At 40.1% G+C, this 19,887-nt stretch overlaps 3 protein-coding genes across 7 annotated transcripts; 2 read left to right on the top strand and 1 right to left on the bottom strand.

Annotated features, from left to right (window-relative positions):
• Positions 1-15: 15 nt before the first annotated feature.
• Positions 16-1,834, bottom strand: LOC146659225 (transmembrane protein 238-like). Of its 2 annotated transcripts, none has more exons than XM_085423172.1 (2): positions 1,677-1,834; positions 16-969 (listed from the first exon to the last, which is right to left on the bottom strand). In XM_085423172.1, exon 2 carries the CDS (start codon positions 965-967, stop codon positions 638-640), a length of 330 nt encoding a protein of 109 aa, XP_085279298.1. In that variant the 5' UTR covers positions 968-969; positions 1,677-1,834; the 3' UTR covers positions 16-637. The 2 variants fall into 2 exon arrangements, with proteins under 2 accessions (XP_085279298.1, XP_085279296.1); XM_085423170.1 differs by having other exon boundaries at positions 22-974; positions 1,677-1,832.
• Positions 1,835-2,088: 254 nt separating this feature from the next.
• Positions 2,089-8,456, top strand: ccdc106a (coiled-coil domain containing 106a). 3 transcript variants are annotated; one of them, XM_085423167.1, is made up of 8 exons: positions 2,090-2,237; positions 2,656-2,748; positions 2,838-2,936; positions 3,055-3,276; positions 3,485-3,541; positions 3,620-3,898; positions 4,022-4,186; positions 4,885-8,456. In XM_085423167.1, the coding sequence occupies exons 2-8, from the start codon at positions 2,679-2,681 to the stop codon at positions 5,199-5,201; spliced, it is 1,209 nt and encodes a 402-aa protein (XP_085279293.1). In that variant the 5' UTR covers positions 2,090-2,237; positions 2,656-2,678; the 3' UTR covers positions 5,202-8,456. The 3 variants fall into 3 exon arrangements, with proteins under 3 accessions (XP_085279295.1, XP_085279293.1, XP_085279294.1); XM_085423168.1 differs by having other exon boundaries at positions 2,102-2,237; positions 2,661-2,748; XM_085423169.1 differs by lacking the exon at positions 4,022-4,186 and having other exon boundaries at positions 2,089-2,237.
• u2af2a (U2 small nuclear RNA auxiliary factor 2a) lies at positions 8,017-16,881 on the top strand. Of its 2 annotated transcripts, none has more exons than XM_085423165.1 (12): positions 8,017-8,584; positions 9,786-9,927; positions 11,303-11,338; positions 11,615-11,718; positions 12,091-12,242; positions 12,372-12,488; positions 12,593-12,749; positions 12,850-12,929; positions 13,391-13,513; positions 13,600-13,686; positions 14,411-14,659; positions 14,771-16,881. In XM_085423165.1, exons 1-12 carry the CDS (start codon positions 8,536-8,538, stop codon positions 14,903-14,905), a joined length of 1,431 nt encoding a protein of 476 aa, XP_085279291.1. In that variant the 5' UTR covers positions 8,017-8,535; the 3' UTR covers positions 14,906-16,881. The 2 variants fall into 2 exon arrangements, with proteins under 2 accessions (XP_085279291.1, XP_085279292.1); XM_085423166.1 differs by having other exon boundaries at positions 8,018-8,584; positions 12,593-12,731.
• The last annotated feature ends 3,006 nt before the right edge of the window (positions 16,882-19,887 follow it).

Raw genomic sequence — 19,887 nt, 5'->3', positions numbered from 1 at the left:
TTGTTAAAAATGTTTTATTTTCTCAATTGGCTGTTTGCTTGACGTCTTCCTTTGGATGTTATGCAATTCTTTTAATTTCAGTTATGTTTGGATTTCTGTTCTTGTTTTCCTTGTAAAATAAGGGAGATAAAATCTTTCAAATGTCCTTTGCAGTATTTATATGCAGTTTGTGCACACATGTTGATGTCGTAGCCAAGCGGCTCTGTATCCTTCTTTGAAATTATGTTTTGACTCAACCTTGTGCAAATATGATTAACAGCTGAAGGCATTTTAATAACAATAATGTACAATCCTTAGCTTTGAGTGATTCTGCTGCCATAATCTGGTCCAGCAATATGACACAAGTAAATGAATGAATAATTTTCAATTAGCACTGTGAGACAATGTTGCAGATTCATGTCTTCAACCTCTATAAATTATTCCTTTTATATATTAGGTAAAGATGAAACAAACATAGTTTTCCTTATAGAAAATAGCACAACAGATCGTTTTTAAGTAAATGAGGTGGTGTCAGCAAAGGAAGTATTTGTAAAGAGTCAAACAGTAATGACACTCCTTTGCCTCAGGCAGTCTGGCCTGCTGCCTAAATAAGGACAGCCCAAGTCAGTTAGTCTTTGGTCCAGTGAGGCTTCTCTACCTACGATGGACTGCTTTGGGTCCTGGGCAGCCGTATCCTGCGACTCAGGTTGCGGGCAAGTCTGTCCACAGCTCCACCCACAACTCCACCAAGCTCTATTTTGGAGGTTAGACCCTCAATGTTTCCACTGTACCACATGACCCAGCCTGCTAGGGAAAACAGCACCAGCAGAGCTCCCGAGTACACCAGCAGATCCCCAAAGTCTTGACCTTTGATCTCCAGTGGGGCAAAGACCCCCAGCAGCAGGGATATCACACCGAGCAGGTCCATCAGCACAGCAAACACCAGAGCCAGCTTACAGTGGGACAACCCATCATACTTCGGTGCCATTACTGCACTGAAAGAGAGAGGGAGGGAAGCTTGTTCTTTTAACATATCAGCTTTTATATCTTTTGACTCCATTGTTAAAAATAGATACATAAAATATTTAAACAAAGTCATATTTACAACATATTATTGGGGCGACCGTGGCTCAGGGGGTTGGGAAGCGTATCTGTAACCGGAAGATCGCCGGTTCGATGCCCGGGCTCTTTGTCCTGGTCGTTGTGTCCTTGGGCAAGACACTTTACCCTACTTGCCTACTGGTGTTGGCCAGAGGGGCCGATGGCGCGATATGGCAGCCTCGCTTCTGTCAGTCTGCCCCAGGGCAGCTGTGGCTACAACCGTAGCTGCCTCCACCAGTGTGTGTGAATGTGAGAGTGAATGAATAGTGGCATTGTAAAGCGCTTTGGATGCCTTGAAAAGCGCTATATAAATCCAATCCATTAATATTATTGATTTTCACACATCTCTACCTAAAAAGAATTTTAAAAGAAGCTAACAATATAAAAAATGTGTGTGTGTATATATATATATATGTGTGTGTGTGTGTAAAAATGGGAGTAATGTTGATAGCACTGTTTACACCGGCCATGCCACACTTATAACACCTGTGGATGCGCCTTTAACGCCTTTTACAAACAGATTTTACTGTTTACATGAGCTAAAAAAAAACATTTTACCAAACAAAAAACACACAAACTCAAAACAGAACACTTACCCCCTTCTACGTTGTTGAGTACTTAAAAGTCAAATGTTTCTACGCTTTTGTTGTCCTTCCGCATACAGTTTGTCAGAAGCGACCAGTAGACAAAGCTGAAACCTGACACCTCGTCACCTGTTCAACCTGTCCTGTAGTTTTCCTACACCAGAGGAAAAACAATGAAATGTTTCGAAACAAGTGAGTGGAAGTTACGGTATTTTATTTTTGTTTTTTTACAAGTAACATTTTATCAAGAAACATGAGTTTAAAAGTAAAAGGTTTCCCAAATATCTTCAAATAATATATACATTTTATATAAATATACCTAAACGTATATATTTAACTATACACACGCATTAAATACCGTCGTTCAAAAAACCCCAACACTTTTCCTAAAATAAAAGTATCTGCAGCGGGCGGTCATCCGGAAGTGACGTCAGAGTCTCGGTAGAAAAAAAAACCCCCGATAATTGTTATTGTTAGCTTGTTAGCTAGCCGACGAACTGGTGAAATGGAGATATGACGGAGTTATAACGTCTTATTACATGTGCAAGACTAAGTTATTACAAACATAAAGTGGTATGTAACAGTTTCTGCAGATGATATTCGTAACTCGGGGATTTTAACAATGTGAGAGTGAAATCATTAAACTTGAGGGTGCAGAAAGAAATGGATTGTAATTTTATATTGTAGCTAATTTTTTGTGCTAATATTACAGGACGCTAACATAGGGCTCTCTTCTGAGCGCCGTAGCAGGGCGCTACAAACTTATGTTTGAGTAATACAATCAGTTTCACTGTTTTAATTTCTAATTGCATGGGCGAGAGCTGTGTGATAAAATTAGCTATGCTTTGTAGGCTCACTGCGTATGCATAAAGCACAACACCCCCACGTTGTGAAAGGTTTCCGGTGAGCTGTAGCTGTTTAGATAAATGTGAGCACATCATCGCTAAATGTAACAAAGTCACTGAAGACACCTTTTAAACTGTGCACCAAGCAAAGGTTTGTCTGTGGTGTGAGATGGAGGACGGAAACAGGAATGATGCTGCGTCCACATCCAAGAGCCACGCAGGCTCACTCCACCTGCAGAGTAAGATTTCGAAGTGGTCCCAGCACATATGGCCGTCCTGTCTTTGGGTCAAGCATGATAATTAATTTGTTTACGTTGTCTCTTCTCAGCGCCAAAAAATGAGGACGCCTATGAAATTTCCATCCCCTATGAGGAGGGCAACTTTGAGCAGCAGGGATTTTTTAACCAGAGTGATCAAAATTTTGATGGTGAACATCCGCATCAATACTTTAAATCTACTCTACAATAACTTAATTCCATACACACAATCTGTTGATGTGCATTATTAGTTATTGGCCAGACTAACTATCCATCGATACTCTTCAGAGTCACCGTCATCTGCTGGACCATCTCCAGTCAACAATTCCTACATGGTGATCACCAACCTGCGGACCCAGCTGCAGATCTCTCTAGAGAAAAACTCTTGGCTTCAGAAAAGAATTGAGGACTTGGAAGAGGAGAGGGACTTTCTCCGTTGCCAGCTGGACCGCTTCATCTTTTCCACAAAGAGCCATGGACAGGAGCAGAGTCAGAGCCAATACAGTAATGGTGAGGACAGGGGGCAGGTGTGAGTTAATAACACATCCAACAGTTTTACCCGTGGTTAATCCATGTAGGGGACTGGCAGCTATCCTATCTGTCACTGGGGGAGAAGATGGGTTCATTAATGTTAGTTGGTCAACGAGAAACTGATTTTTTAGCAAGTCTATTAGAATCAAAAATAATTTTTTATCTCTTGTTATTTTTTTCTCTTAAGGATATGAATCAAGACGATTTAACTGGAGGGCAAGAAGAGAGGAAGATCGTCCTGCTGGTAAAAATTTGAAAGGTCATAATTAGACATACCCAAACAGCTTAGCTTGCAGATTCTCAGGTTTCCTTCTTTTTGTAGAACAACAGAAGACCGACTCTCAGCATTTCCCCTCACGTCACTTTATGCAGCGAAGGCCTGGTCCTCCAACTATGGTGACTTCGAAAAACCACGTGTCCAGTCCATTGACCAATCAGCTTGCATCTATGAATGCTCTCTTCAACTCCACACAATCCCAAGCCATTCTGCAAGGCCATAGCCATAGTACTTCCAGTACAGCCAGTGGCAGCAGTGGCAACAGTAGCAGTGCTGCAAGGTCATCCATGAATGAAATGAGTGGGCATAGCAACGTAGGTCCAGGTAATATACATGACACGGCATAAAGCTTTGAATCACCGTAATTAACTGAATGCAATCAGTGCTTTATACATGTTGTCTTTTAACTATTGGGTTTAGTTAAATAGAACATTTTTGTCTCGTCAGATTCCCTTTCACTATTGGGAGAATCAGATGAGTATCTTGAGCAGGATAGCTACATTGAGGAGGAGGAAATGATATCAGGGGAAGATGTGATGTCAGACGCCATTAACAGCAACAGACAGTTAAAAAGAAGGCGGGTCTTCAGACCTCCAAGAGAGCGACAAAGAGGTGAGGAAGGGAAAATCTCAACATTGCAGTGTCCTTAATACTGACTGTATATAAAAGCTGGACATGGCTTTTGGGTGTTGTTGACTGATTAACAAAACATAAAGACAGAGCAGAGCAGGAGCAAACTAACTGAAACCAAGAGGTGATTAAAACAACAAAACACACAACATGAAGTGCAACAAATCACAAAACTGATAGCAAATCACAAAAGCCTTGGGTCCAAGACCGAGGGACTACGATACTGGGTGTCTTAAACCTGTGTTCTTTCTAATGACCAGCAGGCTGCAACTCCTGGTTGAAAAAATTTAACCCATAAAAAGAATACACTTGATTCCTGATGAGCTGATAGTTTCAATCGTTAGTTTCTAATCTTGTTTAATACAGCATTAGGTTAATTCTGTAAAATGTGGTCCCATTTAAAATACAATAGATGATAAAATGTAGTTATGATTTAGTGTGTGGATGCCTTTTGACGTACAAGTCGCTACCTGTGGTGTGAGTGTGCACTGCCCTCTCTTTCTCAGTCAGATTTGTGACATCTGGCCACAAAAATGTCAAGTTAATGGTTAAAAATAGTATTTCACAAACCGCTGTGTTACATCCTGGCTGTTTAATCTGTCTTTTACATACTATGGTCATGAGTTACCACAATGCTCATGAGATTGTAGCTGACTCACCTGTGTGTTTTTCTTCTTCAGTGAAAGATGCTGCTGGAGTGCTTTTCCGTTACAAGAAGATCCTACTTACATACCAGCGACTAAAAAATATGTCCAAAGCCTTCCAAATTCATGGCGTTGACCGCAACACAGTGGCGTCTACCACGCCCATTGCTGAGCTGCTGTTAGTCGCCCCAGAGAAGGTGGCAGAGGTGGGGGAGTTCGATCCATCCAAGGAGAAGCTGCTGGATTATGCCCGGCGCTGCTACACTGCCCTGGATGAAGAGACACTTAACAGAGTCCAAGCCCTGAAGAAGAATAACCTGCTTCTGCCCATCTCCTACAGGTTCAGACACTAAGGAAAGAAAGAGAGAATAATGGGAGATCTCTCTAAACAACAACTGTGGTTTGAGTAGTAAAAGGAAAGGCAGTTAGGTTCTGCTGGCTAGCTCACTCCCAAGAAACAATATTAAGATCATTTTATTGTTATTATTTATTATTATTTTGCTATCTCAGCAATCTGGTTGTGGCCATGTAACCTGGGACAAACCCTTCACGTGTTACTTTTACAAACATCCTACACGTTTGTTGTTTGTCCTTCGACAAATCTTCACTGCAGTGGGTATTGAGGATGTGGGGTGCCTGCTGCAGACAGAAAGAAAAAACACACGCTTCTGTTGTTGAGGCCAGGAGGGTATGTCTGTGTGATCCAGATTTGGTGAAAAACAATGTGTCTTTACCAGGATTATAGAGGAGACTGCTTTTTTCAGTACTTAAATGAGCGTCTTTAGCTTACCTCATTTAGGGCTCAGCCTTTATTGTGCAGAGCTGCACTGTTGTTTCCTTTTCTGTTTACAAAATCTGAATCAGCTAGAGGTTACGGGTTCAGTGTTTTACTGTCAAGATCATTTTGCAGCATGAATGAACACTTGGTAGATTTCAGAGGCAGGTGGAGTTTCAGGCAATGCATTCCTTCTAAACCAGCCAACTATGGCATAAAGCTTTGGTGGATCTGACCTTGGAACAAATTAGAATATCTAAACCGCTTAGGTATGGTAAACATCAATAATAGGGTCATAAATGACCACTCTGTCATGTTAGTCATTAAAATATCTTGGTTGCTTAAGGGTTAGTAATAATAGTAATATGACTTCCAGCTGCTCTTGTGTCTGCATTACTCTGTTGTTTCACTGAGGAGTGCACTAATCCTTTTTTGTACATGACCTGCACTAAATTACAGTAGATGTCATTTCTTATGCTTCTGATACCGAGGCTTCTGTAATGCATTGTGACACTAACACATTTTTGTAAAATACGGTTTTGGAGCCTTTAAAATGATTATTACTATACTGGTTTTCTGTAACATTGTGTAACTTTTGGTTCCTTGTGAAAAATTGTGAAACATTTTTACAGTGTCACTTACAACTTTAGCAAAAGCAGCTTTCTCATGATGACAAAAGATGTTTTATTCCTTCTCAATGCTTTCTCGATGCCGCTGCAAGTGCATGTTAAAGAGATCTTCAGTGAGCTGTAGTTTATAGGGATCTTTTACATTTCAAAGTGGCACACACATTGACTATAATGTACAGTAATGTATAGTGTGTGTTCCAGTGAAGTGAGACAGTAAGTTCTGTTAGAATAAAACAGACTAAGTTACAGTGGAATACTGTGACCTCATATCTCAATAACCTGTTTTCCTAACAGTGATAAGTACTCCAATTTGTGGAACTCAAGCCATTTTAGTGTTTGGTTGTGGAGCTAAAGAGCAGACAGTGAATCTGCTGCAGAGCCTTTTAAAGGTCATACCAGTGTGCAGTGTTTAAATAATGTAACGTATTATTCACCTAATGTATAGTAAGACTCAGAATTCATTACAGCATAGATTTCATACGAAAATGTAGATTTATTTGTCTGTAAAATTGCACAGCTCCACTGTTTATGACTCATGAACTCTACTGTTAAAACATAATACTAATTAAAAGATTTCATTTCTGATAAGTAGTGCGAACTTCTAATTTTATTTCTACTTTAATGGATTTGTTGCATTGCTGGTGCTGGGTAAGATGTGAGGAGACGTCAGGTTACAATAAATAGGTGATAAAATGTCTTAGTAAGTTATTGTGGTACCACCAGATACCAGACCAGCTTCTATGTCTCAGAGATTCGACTGAAGGGATGGAGGATAATTTTTCCAAAGATATTTCCTCATTTTTACTGCTTTGATACTGTCCAACATGTCAGTCCAAAAAGTTCCAAATTGATGTTTAAATGGGTGAAAACGGGTGAGTGTGATTGTCAAAGCTCACAGTGCTGTGAAAAAGTGTTTCCCTCTTCTTCGGTTCTTAGTTTTTTGCACATTTGTCAGACTTGCGTGTTTTAGATCATTAAAAATGTTTTAATACTAGCCAAAGACAACCCAAGTAAATACAATATTTCATTTATTAAGGGGAAAAAAGAACTGCAATCAAGTGTTTGCAATAACTGGCACTGACTCATTCACATCGCTGTGGAGGAATTTTGGCCCACTGTTGTTTGCCAAATTGTTTTAATTCAGCCACCTTGGAAAGTTTTGCAGCAGAAATGACTTGTTTAAGGTCATACCAAAGCATCTCAATCACATTTAAATCCAGACTTTAAATAGGCCACTCCAAAACTTTTTTAGAGGTGGACTTACTGGTGTGTTTCAGATCATTGCCCTGCTCCATAACCCAAGTAAGCCTCAGGGCACAAACTTATGGACAGAATGTTTTGCTTCAGGATTTTTTGGTAGAATTCATGATTTCAGTAATTACAGCAAGTTGTCCAGGTCCTGAGCCAGAAGACAAGACAGCAGTCAGGTTTGCAGTAGGAGTGACAGATGGGTTCAGAGTGTGGGTGGGATTATTTCAAGTGTTGGGCTGATGTTGAAGGTAAGAAGAGAGAGTGATATGGAGGCCTGTGGCGACCCCTAAGGAAGAAGTAAAAAAAAAAAAAAAAAAGCAGTTTAAGACTGAAGTTAAAGGTTTCATCTTCACTTGAACTACAAAATAAAACTTTGACACTTTGGGACTCAGCATGTCCTTAGCAGATAAATTAACTCTGATGGGAAAAGAATAAAAAACAAGCGAAAACGGACACCGGAGCGTCTCTTCTTTCTCACTCACCGGAAACAAGGCATTCATCAACTTCCTGTGTCACGGAGCTCCAGGGAGACGGAGCAAAAAAAGCGGGCATACCGAAGTCTTAATTGTTTTCTCTAGCTTCGAAATATTTGAAAGCGCATATATTTGTCTTGTAAAGCCGAACAACTGGCTCCCGTGGATCATTAACTCCCCGGATCCGCTTTGGGCTCCGAAAAGAAGCTCATTCATTCGGCGTTGGTAGCTAGCTAGGAGCCACGGGCCCACTATTCTTCTGGACTTTGCTACAAGCTAGTTAGCTAACGTTAGCAGGCTAACCCATGCGAACACGTTTTCTTTATCAATGATTCTGCTGTTACGTTGTAAACAAATACTTTGCCGCTAATATATGTTCTAGTTAAACATTTTCGATAAATCTGTCGTTAGGTAAGCTACTAGTCGAGGCTAACTTTCCGGAGCTGCATCTGCAAGACACTTGTTTTTAAAAGTGTTGTTCACTTTGTTGCTAGCTTAAGCTAGCCACCGCCAACTGAGCAACGCAATCTCCGAAAGCGTAGCAGGCTTCAGCAGAGAGATGTCGGACTTCGACGAATTCGAAAGACAGTTATCTGAAAACAAACAAGGTAAATCACTTTTTCTTTTTGCATCAGCATTTAGAAACGCCAATGGTGCCTTTGTTTGTACAGGCCGCCATCAGTGTATCCTACTGTGGCCATGTCTATTTACTGGAACAGTATTAGCAAATTACTAGCCTACAGTTTTACGGGAATATTGCTCGTCATTTTATTCTGTTGGATGAGCATTTTTCCGACTTTTCTGTAAGTTTACCGGTAACCAAATACAAACTAAATAAAGGTTACTGTTTCTTTAAAGCATTGTAAGTTTATATCATGAGTCAAGACCAGCTGACTGAATAATTGGTGCAGCTAGCATTCATTCTTTGCAGCTGTTGCGTGCACTGAACGTTTCTAATCCAGATTACTATTACTACTAGATTATTGCCTCTAACTTTTCGACACACAACCAGTAACTGTACCAGTTAAAAAAAAACTTATCCGACACAGACTGTTTTCAAGGTAGATTTGTATATGAGCTGCATCCGTGTAGTGGATGGGGTTTATTAAATTCTACGAGCTGTTATTCACGTTATTAATCTATAAAAGCTGTGGTCTTGTTTTTAAAATGCTACCATAACCAGTATTTATTTATAAAATGCTAACGTAACCACTTTAGCATTTCCTTATAATTTCAAATATCCTGCTGTATAGCACTACAAGGCTTATGGTCTTATGTCTATGTAAAGTTTATTTGGTTTATTTTACCAATCTGTAAATTAAGCTATGTGTACACCCATACGGTACACAGGACTAATATTGTGTGGTCTCCATAGGGCTTCAGAAATACCTTGTGGCCTATGGACATGGGCTTTTTGTTCCACCATAGACAGGGAGCAGTGGATCTTTTTGGGTCCTGTAGGTTGTGAGTGGATATTCTGTATCCAGCTTGTCTGAATGGATCCTACAAATACTCTTTCAAATTGTTATGATGCAGTTTTGAGGCTGTGTTAATCCTTTGAGCCATTCTTCATGGCCCTTGCAGTTTTTTTTTTCTTTTGCTATCTAGGAGTGCAAGGCAGTGGGAACGAGGTGTAGTTGGATGTGGATTGTACATTTCAATTAAACATCCACAAGATGATCAGTGTTAAGTGTCACCTCTCACTGGTTTTAATGCTGTGGCTAATTGGTGTATATCCCTAGCTAGCTATGTATCCCATTTATGTGCAGTCATGCAAGTTATTAAACACTTAATATTTAATTCCTACAGCTGAAAGGGACAAAGAGAACCGCCACCACCGTCGGTCCTCGTCCCGCAGTCGCAGCAGAGAGAGGAAGAGGAGGAGCAGAGACAGGGACAGACGCAGCAGAGACCGCCGTGGAGACAGTAAGGAGCGGAGACACAGACGCAGGTTAGTACCACATCTGGGCCAACAAGCAGTCAAAGCTACTGTGTTGCATCAAGAATCGCCCCACTATACTGGAATGTAGTGTACATTGTATAGTCATCACACTGGCCGAAAATAAAGCATCTGCAAAGAATAGATCAGATTATATTAACCTCTGGACACCTTCTTAGTACAATGATGAAAGCTACTTGTGAGTCCAAGTAAACTTGGATCTCACAAACATGTAAACACTAAATTTTTGAAGTTTTAAATTGCCCTATATATATGCAATACAAATGTGTTGAAACACCAGCTTGTCTAAACACCCTCGACTTTGCACTGACATCGTGCCGCACAGTAGGTGGCTGCAAATTCCAAACTCAAGCACATGCGCACAAAAAACTGACACTATAAAAATTTGTTATGTTTGCAAAATGCAGCCCTCTCCTTCCTGGCTTTTGCTGTCATCTGTTCTTTTTCTTTTGTTTGTTTGTTTGGTTTTTCTGTCTTAATAGCATATTGTGTTGCTGTTCAGGACAACAAATGCACTTAAACACATTAATCAGAACTAAAAACTAGCTTAGGCAATGAGCTTCTGCCACTTCCTGTCGACTGTGGAACTCATCATGCAGAATATCAAGAGTCAAAACTGTTTTTTAAAAAGAATTTCAGGTCTATTAATAAAACTCCAGAAAGAATCTTTTCTGAAACGTAGATTATTTGCATATTCACTCTGAAGTTGCATAATATCGGGTGTCTCTGAAATGTGCTCCCACTTTTTCTCGTGACAAGCCTGATCTGCAGTCTTTGATCAAATCTCGTTAAGCTTCTTGCTGTGGGAAAATTGTCCGTTCTTCTAAGAACATCATCTTTGATACCAAAGAGATGAAAGCTTGCCTGTTGACGGGGCAACACATAACCGTATGTGTTTATGCTCACGATTAGCCAGTCTTTCCTTCACTTTCACCTTTGGATTGCATTTATATACAATAACTTCTCATTTGAAGTCACACATCTCCTTTGTGACTGCTTCATTATGTTCACTCTCTTGCGGACTTCTGCAAAGTTTTCCAGTTTCCTGCTTCTTATTGGCTGTGAATGTGACCTCTTTGCTTGACTGCTGCTTGACTCTTTTCTTTCTCGGTACCAGTATAAAACGCGTTACTTGCAGATATGCAGTGTGAGTAGTTAAAAAGATGTAATATCTGGCTCCTCAATTTTTAACGATGTAATTTATGCTTTCATTGCCTCATTAATAGTTTGAATTCGTGCCAGCTGTGAGGCTCACTTAGTGACTGACTTGTATTCAAAATGGAAGCTCTAATTTTGTCAAGTGGAAATGTTGGTTAATGTGTTTATTATTTGAGAGAAATGTGAAACCCTTCCGATGTCATTTCAGCTCACCATCCAGCTTCCCCCAGGACAATGCTGGAAGGTAATACAGCAAACTAACACAAAGCTGGTTTGTGCATTACTGCACCAACTGGATTTTAATTATCTTCTTAGATTCTGTCTACCGTTTAGTATGTAAATAACTGCCTGGATGAGGGTTTTCTATCCCTTTTATCATCTTTAACATGAGTTTTACAGTGTTGTGATTGAAATGTAGTCTGTTTTGTTCATTTCTGAAATCAAACCATCGTTTCCTGTAGTAGTCCAGTGTGAGCTAATGAGAGATATGTTACATGATGATTGTGTGTTCCTCAAACAGCCGTTCTCCCCACCGTGAGAAGAAGAAGAAGGTGAAGAAGTACTGGGATGTCCCTCCACCTGGTTTTGAACACATCACTCCCATGCAGTACAAAGCCATGCAAGGTAACCATCCATTTTCCTTCTCGTCTCATCTATTTATATGTTTACTACAATATTTGATTCTGCCTTACTTGAATGAAAGACACCTTTAAAGTGGATCTATTATGCTCTTCCTTATTTTCCCATCATATTTTAAACATAGTCAGTGTGTGTAAAATTACTCGTTTTCACCCTTAACAGAAACATAGTAGAACTAAGGGGCTATACCAAGGCCCAGCTTAAGATGAAAAATGATTAATGGAGTCCAAAAATGCAAAATATGAAGAATAGAAATGAGCATAATAGTTCCACGTTTATGTGCGTATTAATCTGCCACATGGCTTTATTGAAACAACAGAATGAGGTTGTTAAATATTTCCTGTCTTCACGCTCCAGCTGCAGGCCAGATCCCAGCTACAGCCCTCCTGCCGACCATGACTCCAGATGGCCTGGCTGTTACTCCAACCCCAGTACCTGTAGTGGGTAGCCAGATGACCCGACAGGCTCGTCGGCTCTATGTGGGCAATATCCCCTTTGGTATCACAGAGGTGAGTAACAGGACAGCATTTGACTTTGGCTCCTGCCCTATAAACATCCTGCAGTAATTTATACTTGTGTTTGGTTGTTATTGTGCAAATTAACACAATCTATTATTTTTTCCCCTCCCTTATGTTTAGGAGTCAATGATGGACTTCTTTAATGCCCAGATGCGTTTGGGTGGTCTTACTCAGGCCCCCGGCAATCCCGTTCTTGCAGTACAGATCAATCAGGATAAGAACTTTGCCTTCCTTGAGGTGAGTCAATTTTCCCATGAACACTGATTGTTCTCTCTTGGTATAATACTAAAACCTTATTAAAATACGCAGTTTTGAAGTCAGCCATCTTTTGTCTTGTGTAGTTCCGTTCTGTGGATGAAACAACACAGGCAATGGCCTTTGATGGCATCATCTTTCAAGGCCAGAGTCTTAAGATTCGCCGTCCCCACGATTACCAGCCCCTGCCCGGCATGAGCGAGAACCCCAGTGTCTATGTGCCTGGTATACAGACAATTAATGGTTTTTAACTCTAATTACTTCTGGCACAATTCTCAGCAAATTGTAATCTGTGTGAACTCAATTTCTCCATTAATGTTTCTGTCTGTTGCTGCTCCTGCAGGTGTGGTGTCCACAGTAGTCCCAGACTCTGCTCACAAGCTCTTCATTGGTGGCTTGCCTAACTACCTGAATGATGACCAGGTCAGTGTTTGTGCCTTAAACAGCTCATATTTTCTTATAAGTGCAGTACAGCTTGTTCAGTATCAATTGTTCTGCACAATACACTTACACACTCACCTTGCAAAATGGCCCAAACAACACTACATTGCATTCTGTTATACTTTGAGTCCTGTATTTCTCACATGACTAAAGGTTAAAGAACCCCAGAGTGTACTCTGTTCTTTCTTGTGCTTTTCTGAAAAAAAAATGTGCATACATCGGCATATAATTTCCACTAGTATTGAAACATAGAGACACTATACTTACTGTTGGAAGAAGCGAAAGAGAAGGAGCATTGTGTTATTCTTTTTATGTTTGCTGTCATGTTACCCAGTAACACATCTTGAACAGTGGTGTCATGTTGGGAGTGTCTGGTGTTCATGAGACCTGTTGGAAACCATTGGAAATGCCTTGCAGTGACCTTTATGCATCATGTGTGCTAGGTGAAAGAGCTGTTGACGTCATTTGGCCCTCTGAAGGCTTTTAACCTGGTGAAGGACAGCGCCACAGGCCTATCCAAAGGATATGCCTTTTGTGAATATGTTGATGTCAACCTTAATGACCAGGTAACCAGTCCAACAGAATATACAATGCTATCTCTGTAGTATGAGTTTTTGAAGGCATGGTTTTCAACGTTGTTATGTCATTATAGGCTATTGCTGGACTGAACGGCATGCAGCTGGGAGACAAGAAGCTTCTGGTGCAAAGAGCCAGTGTGGGATCGAAGAACGCAACTCTGGTAAGTGTCCAGGAGCTGGACAGATGACAGCGGGTGGTGGGAGGATCGATGCTCTTTTAGAGAGTGTAAAATGCATAAAGATTGTTTGGCCACTCTTCTCCAGCAATTCATGAAGTTACTCTTAAATTTAACCATTTACAAGTGCACATCTAAATGTAGTACATTTTTAGTTGCCTCCCCCTGCTTTTATTATTATTTTATAATTATTATTTTATAATAAAAGCAGGAAAAATGCATGTAGCAGCACTTTCCTTATCACTGCCTGAACTAATCTCTGTGTAGTACATCCATTCGGATTCAATTGGATACGGTACAATAATAATAAAATATGAAACAGATCGTATTTATTACTAATCGGCTATGGCCAATGAAATACTGCTGACTGAAGCTCTGCATGAAATCAGTTAAAACGTGTTCACCCGAAAACACATTTTCTCAATATTTTATGAACCAGCAGCCGACACTACCTAGGGTTAAAGCTGCAACCACACTTACGAAAACGGTGATTGGAGACCAAACTGAGTTTAAGCTGGACTGAGATTGTTTGTCTGGTGGGTGGCAGTGGCCAGTAGTTTTGTTTTTTGTTTTGTTTTGTTTTGTTTTTTTTAGCTGTGAAAATGGATGTAAAGAATATTAAATTGTTGGCTTTATACAGTTTACTGTAAAATGTAGAGAAAGCTGTGCTATAAAATGCCTCATCTAACCTTTGTGTGTCTCCTTCCAGTCGAGTATAAACCAGACTCCAGTGACGCTGCAGGTGCCAGGTCTGAACAGCTCCGTGACTCAGATGGGCGGTCTGCCCACGGAGGTGTTGTGCCTGATGAACATGGTGGCCCCTGAAGAGCTGTTGGATGACGAAGAGTACGAGGAGATTGTGGAGGACGTCAGGGATGAGTGCAGCAAGTACGGCCAAGTTAAAAGCATTGAGATACCTCGACCTGTCGATGGCCTGGAAGTGCCTGGAACCGGCAAGGTAGGAGCCGTTTACATTTGACTTGTGGTAAACAATGCTGTGAGATGTTACAAGCCCTCACTGCTTTTTTTTTTTTTTTTTTTTTTTTTAATCTTTTTAAAAAAATTTCAGATCTTTGTGGAGTTCACATCAGTTTTTGACTCCCAGAAGGCCATGCAGGGGCTGACAGGCAGGAAGTTTGCCAACAGGGTGGTGGTGACCAAATACTGCGATCCAGACGCCTATCACCGCCGGGATTTCTGGTAGAGGGCGCATGACGAGAAGAGGGGAATGGGGAGGGTGTGCACTGCCAGTTTCCAAATCAGCCCCCAAAGTGATTTTTTTTTTTTTTTTTTTTTTGTGTGTGTGTGTAGCGCAACGTTGCAGGTCGATCTGGGAGTATTATTTGTTTGGCAGTGGTGATATCCAGATTATCATTGGAGATCTTCACGAAATATTCAGCAGTTAAGACAGAATTGGAAATGGAGGAGGAGAATTTATGGGGTTTGTTTTCAGTACATAATAAAAGGGGGCTAGGTTTGGTTGCTAGTGGTGTAGCTGGGTGGGTGGGCAAGTTAAAGATTTTTGAGAAAAAAAAAGTGTGTAATAATAGGTCCAGGGGTTGGGCGAACATTTTTTATACTTTGTGAGACAGGGATGTCATTTCTGGGTGGGAGGGGGGGTGCCACACTTTAAGGTTTGTATTTAAATGGAGTTAGCCTGTTTTAAGTACATTAGGAAGGAGCCGCGGTAGGGCACTTACTGGAAGATTCTGGTTGGGGGGGTAAAAAAAAAAAAAAAAAAAATGTGACAGGGAGGTTTTGGGGAGATGGAGAGGAAGATGGGAGGGCATTTTCATTTGACCATCCAGTGTAGATACACAGTAGTTGTAACATCCACTTCAGCTTTTCTGTCATCATTAGAAAGGCAAAAGAACACTCTTATTATTATTTTTTTCCTCCACCCCCTGTCTGGACTCTGTCCTTTCCTTATGTTCCTTCATTTTCATCAGACTGCTGCCCCCCACCCTTCAGGATGATCTCTAGAAAATCTGTTGTCTGATTGGACTCTATCTGAATGTCAACTGTAATTGTTCTGATACTGTGTGTAGCTTCACTGATTTCAGCTGTAATATCACCCTGCATTCAGTCCCTTAGAATAACACAAACTGCAAAAAAAAAAAGAGAATTTTTTTTTTTTTAATTATGCGCTTTCTTGTTTTTGTTCAAATTTTTGCAACTTTTGTCACGTCCATCTTTTGTGAACAGCATTTTAAAGGTTGTTTCGTCTCAGCAGTTCAGCCCTGATTTAGTTTAAGAGACAATAAAGACAGATTGGGAGGGGATTTCATGGGGGGATATATATTTCTTCCTTACCAACAAGCCTTAATGTTATTACATGTCAATTTGCTATTGAAAGAAATATGGCTTACCCCTCTACCAATGATGTCTATATATTCATGTATGTTACTGTCTTGTCCTTCAGCCAGCTCACATTTTTCCTTGTTTCCCAGCAGATTTGGGATGTAAGATGTGTTGGACCCAGTTGTTTGTTTGTGCAGCGTCTCACCTCTGACAAGACCAAATAAACATGAGACTAATACCCACGACTCATGTTGTACTGCAGAGTGAAACTAAAATCACAAAATGCCAGATTTGTCTTTCAAAAAATTAAAATCAGAGTTAAAAGTAAAACTAATACTACAATCTCCTTCAGAAATTTGGGGGCTTTGAGGAGATTATTTAGGGAAAACAAATAAAGTAACCTGATTTTTAAATTTTAGTGTTCACTGTTAGTCATTTTTCTGCTGTTGAACTATTTGGTAATTTCACTAAATCTGAGGTCAGCTGTTGGGTTGATAGAAAACAGTCCCTGTGTACGTAGACACAATCTGCTTATCGCTCATCTCCCTCATCTTCTGCCCTGTATCCTCTGAGGACCACATGTTCAAACTGTATGGGCTTGAGACTGTGCTTTCATTTGATCCTTTGGTTTGCTTTACAGCGCTGAAAGAGAGACTGTGTCAGTGATAACACTTTAGAGATGTTACTCCTTACTTTCTGAAAATCTGCTTTTCTTTTCTTTTTTTTTTAAGTGTCTTTTAGTTTCTTTTTCTCTGGAAAAAAATGTGATTTCTTAAATGATTTAAAACCTAAAAGCCACACATAGTTTATAAAAGCAGAAGCAGTCTTTCATTTGTCCAGTTTGTTTTCAAATGTTGATTAAAACATGAATTTACATGACTGCTTTTCTTCCCTTTGTGCTTCCTTTTCCTGTGCACGCCCACATCCATTCACCACACCGTAGCACAGTTAATAATGGAGATGGAGTAGACTGGAGCTACAGTCAGCTTTACTGACCTGATAGCATAATTAATCAAACTGTAGTTATTGGTAATGTCCAAATGATGGTGCTATTTCACAGTCACTAGACTGACTTTTACGTAAGAGTAGTATAAACATTGGTCACACACAGGGGCCACAACTGCCTCAGTTCTTCATGGTATAGATTCAACAAGATGCTTGAAGCATTCTTCAGAGATTTTGATTCATACTGACCTGATAGTTGCGTTCAAGCAGCCAGTTTGTGATGATTTGAGCTTTGTGACATGGTGTGTCAACCTGCTGGAAGAAGTCATCAAAAGTGAATAGATATAAAGGGATGGACAACAATATTTGGGAATACTGTGGCATTTAATTGAAGCTCAGTTGCTTCTAAGGGGTCCAAAGTATGCCAAGAAAATATCCCCACACTATTACACCACACCCAGACAGCCTGAACCTCTTGTACAAGACCGGATCTTTTTTATGTTTAAGCCCAATTCTGATCCTACCAAACGAATGTTGAAGTAGAAATCCAGACGAGACAATGTTTTTCCAGTCTTCTATTGTTCAATCTAGGTGTAAATTGTAGCCTCATTTTCCTGTTTTTAGCTAACAGAGAGGAGCATGCTCTTCGGCTGCTATAGCTCTTCTGCTTCATCGTTCTGTGTGTTTTGCATTGACAAATGCTCTTCTGCATAGCTCGCTTGTAACAAGTGACTGATTGCCTGTCTTCCCATTCCTCTGATGCTCAGCTTCAGCTTCAGCAGGTCATCCTGACCACGTTCTCAAGCTTTAAATGCATTGAGTTGCTGCCATGAGTGATTAGAACAGGTGTACTTAATAAAGTGACCGTGAGCATATAGTTTTCATATATATAAAAAATCCAACTGAATCATGTCAATCTTGATGATAGATTCAGGCTTATTTTGAGCCAAGTCATTTATGTTCTTCCAATTAACCCATTTATTTTTCTACATCTCACAAGGTACAAAGAGTAAGGCAGAGCAAAAGCTGGATTGTCTTATTCAGCCTGGATTTCATGTAAAATGGTTACAGGAAAGCAACTACACTCTGTCATGCAGTAATGTCCTGTGTCAGCTCTATACTACCCATCTCTATCTGCATCGCTGCACCTCACTGCACAAAACCCAGCAGCAGCAGGGCCTCTGATGCAACACTCACTACCCAGTAGTTCCCTCAGGTCAAAGGTAAATCAGCAGCTCTCTCATGCAGTTGAAACCATGTCCACTGGAGCAAAAATGGAGAGCTGACCCTGAGTCTTTTAGAGATGGCTGTCTGTCATGAAAGCCGCTGAATGTTATTGGCAGCCCTCTCTCAAGTGCATTGTATGCCCTCCCCAGGCCTAACGCTGCAGTAAAGGCTTGTTAATACATTATCTCCCTCTAGTGGCGGATGCAAGACTCTGGTGATGGTCATTGTCATTCTAGGCAGTGCATCCTCATTGATCTTCATTCAAAAAGATAGAACACTGCAGCAGTGGGAGAGTGCAACAGTGGAATAGAATGGACACATTGAGTACATGATCCAGTTTGTATTTAATCCACAGGAGGTTAGACGAAGTAAACACCTCACAAGAAAGAACTTAATAATACGTACATGTCAAAAACATTAGTAGAAATGTGTCCTGTTGATGTTCTTCCACCTGTGTAAAAATGTCAATGATTTGCAATAGAAGAGATCAAACATTAATGCAATGCAGACAAGCCATATTTGTAGTGTTTATCATTTAGAAAAGGGTCAATGGGCAGGAAACTGGAACTTTAAAATATGAATCTACAGAGTAATATAACTGTTACTAAACAGAACATGTAAACTGCACAAAGACTGCAGGCAGCTTATCCCAGGATGCATGAATTAATGTATAAGGTAATGGTGGTGATGAAATTTGGGAATTTATAGTTGTAGTTTACATACATTCATTCATCAATGTTATGGTAATTATGGGCTTTTAATGACCACTTTGAACTGTTCTTTTTCCCGGGTGGGAATATACGGCATCAGATATATACATCCATCATATTAATATTTGGTCTATTAGTAAATTCCATCAACATCCATCAACAAGCTTCTCGCATTTTGTGGTTGGATATTTTACTACTCTACTTGGCAGAATTGGTAGAGTTCATTAAAATTGGTTGGTTTCCTGGCACAGACACCTTTTAAGCATAAATACACAAATATACAATAGGGTTGAGTTCAGGGCTTTGGTAAGTCCATTAGCATGGCTTAGTTTAGCATTAGCTAATGTTAGCCTGCTTTTCAAAACCACTTTTGGTTTGCTTTTGTTCGGGTTGTTCCTGAACATGCTTTTGATTATTGACCCAACAGTGTCCAAGTTTCAGCCATCTTGCTGTTGATTCGAGGTGAAGATGAAGAATTTGGACCGTGGAAATGTGCTGATATACCTGAATTACTTGTACTTACATTTACATGTTTAAAATAATGGATGATCTTGGAATGTTTTTTTGGAAATAGCTTCAAGAGACCTTCACAACTTCTCTAAATCTGCAGTTCTCCTTCTTATAACTTCATTGACTTTCTTGCACTTTCCCATTGTTCCCAGCATTGGTCAGTCGAAAGAGTGACGTCAAACAAATCCTTTGCATGCTGGAAAAGAGAAACTACCCTGCCCTTGTGGTGTTAAAAGGCTCTCGAGACCTTTCAGCACCACTTATTAAAAGTTTAAGTGCACATATAGATTTGGTGTATAGCTGTTAATGTGTACCAAGACACATACATTAATATATCTTAATAAAAGCCATCCAGCAGTATGACTGAACATTAATTTTTTACTTTAATCTAGTTATTAAGTCTTACCCCTGAAAAGATTGAGGGTTTTTTCCTAACTGTCCACATCGCTCTCAGTGATCTCCAGGCGTATACCAAAAGGTCAGTTTATCTTTT

Source organism: Rhamphochromis longiceps, linkage group LG11 (assembly GCF_057381845.1).
Source record: "Rhamphochromis longiceps isolate RC_006_pf linkage group LG11, R_longiceps_female_GT1.1, whole genome shotgun sequence".
Classification (NCBI taxonomy): Eukaryota; Metazoa; Chordata; class Actinopteri; order Cichliformes; family Cichlidae; genus Rhamphochromis; species Rhamphochromis longiceps.
The sequence above is the reverse complement of the archived record's forward strand: the minus strand, read 5'-3'. Positions and strand labels throughout refer to the sequence as shown.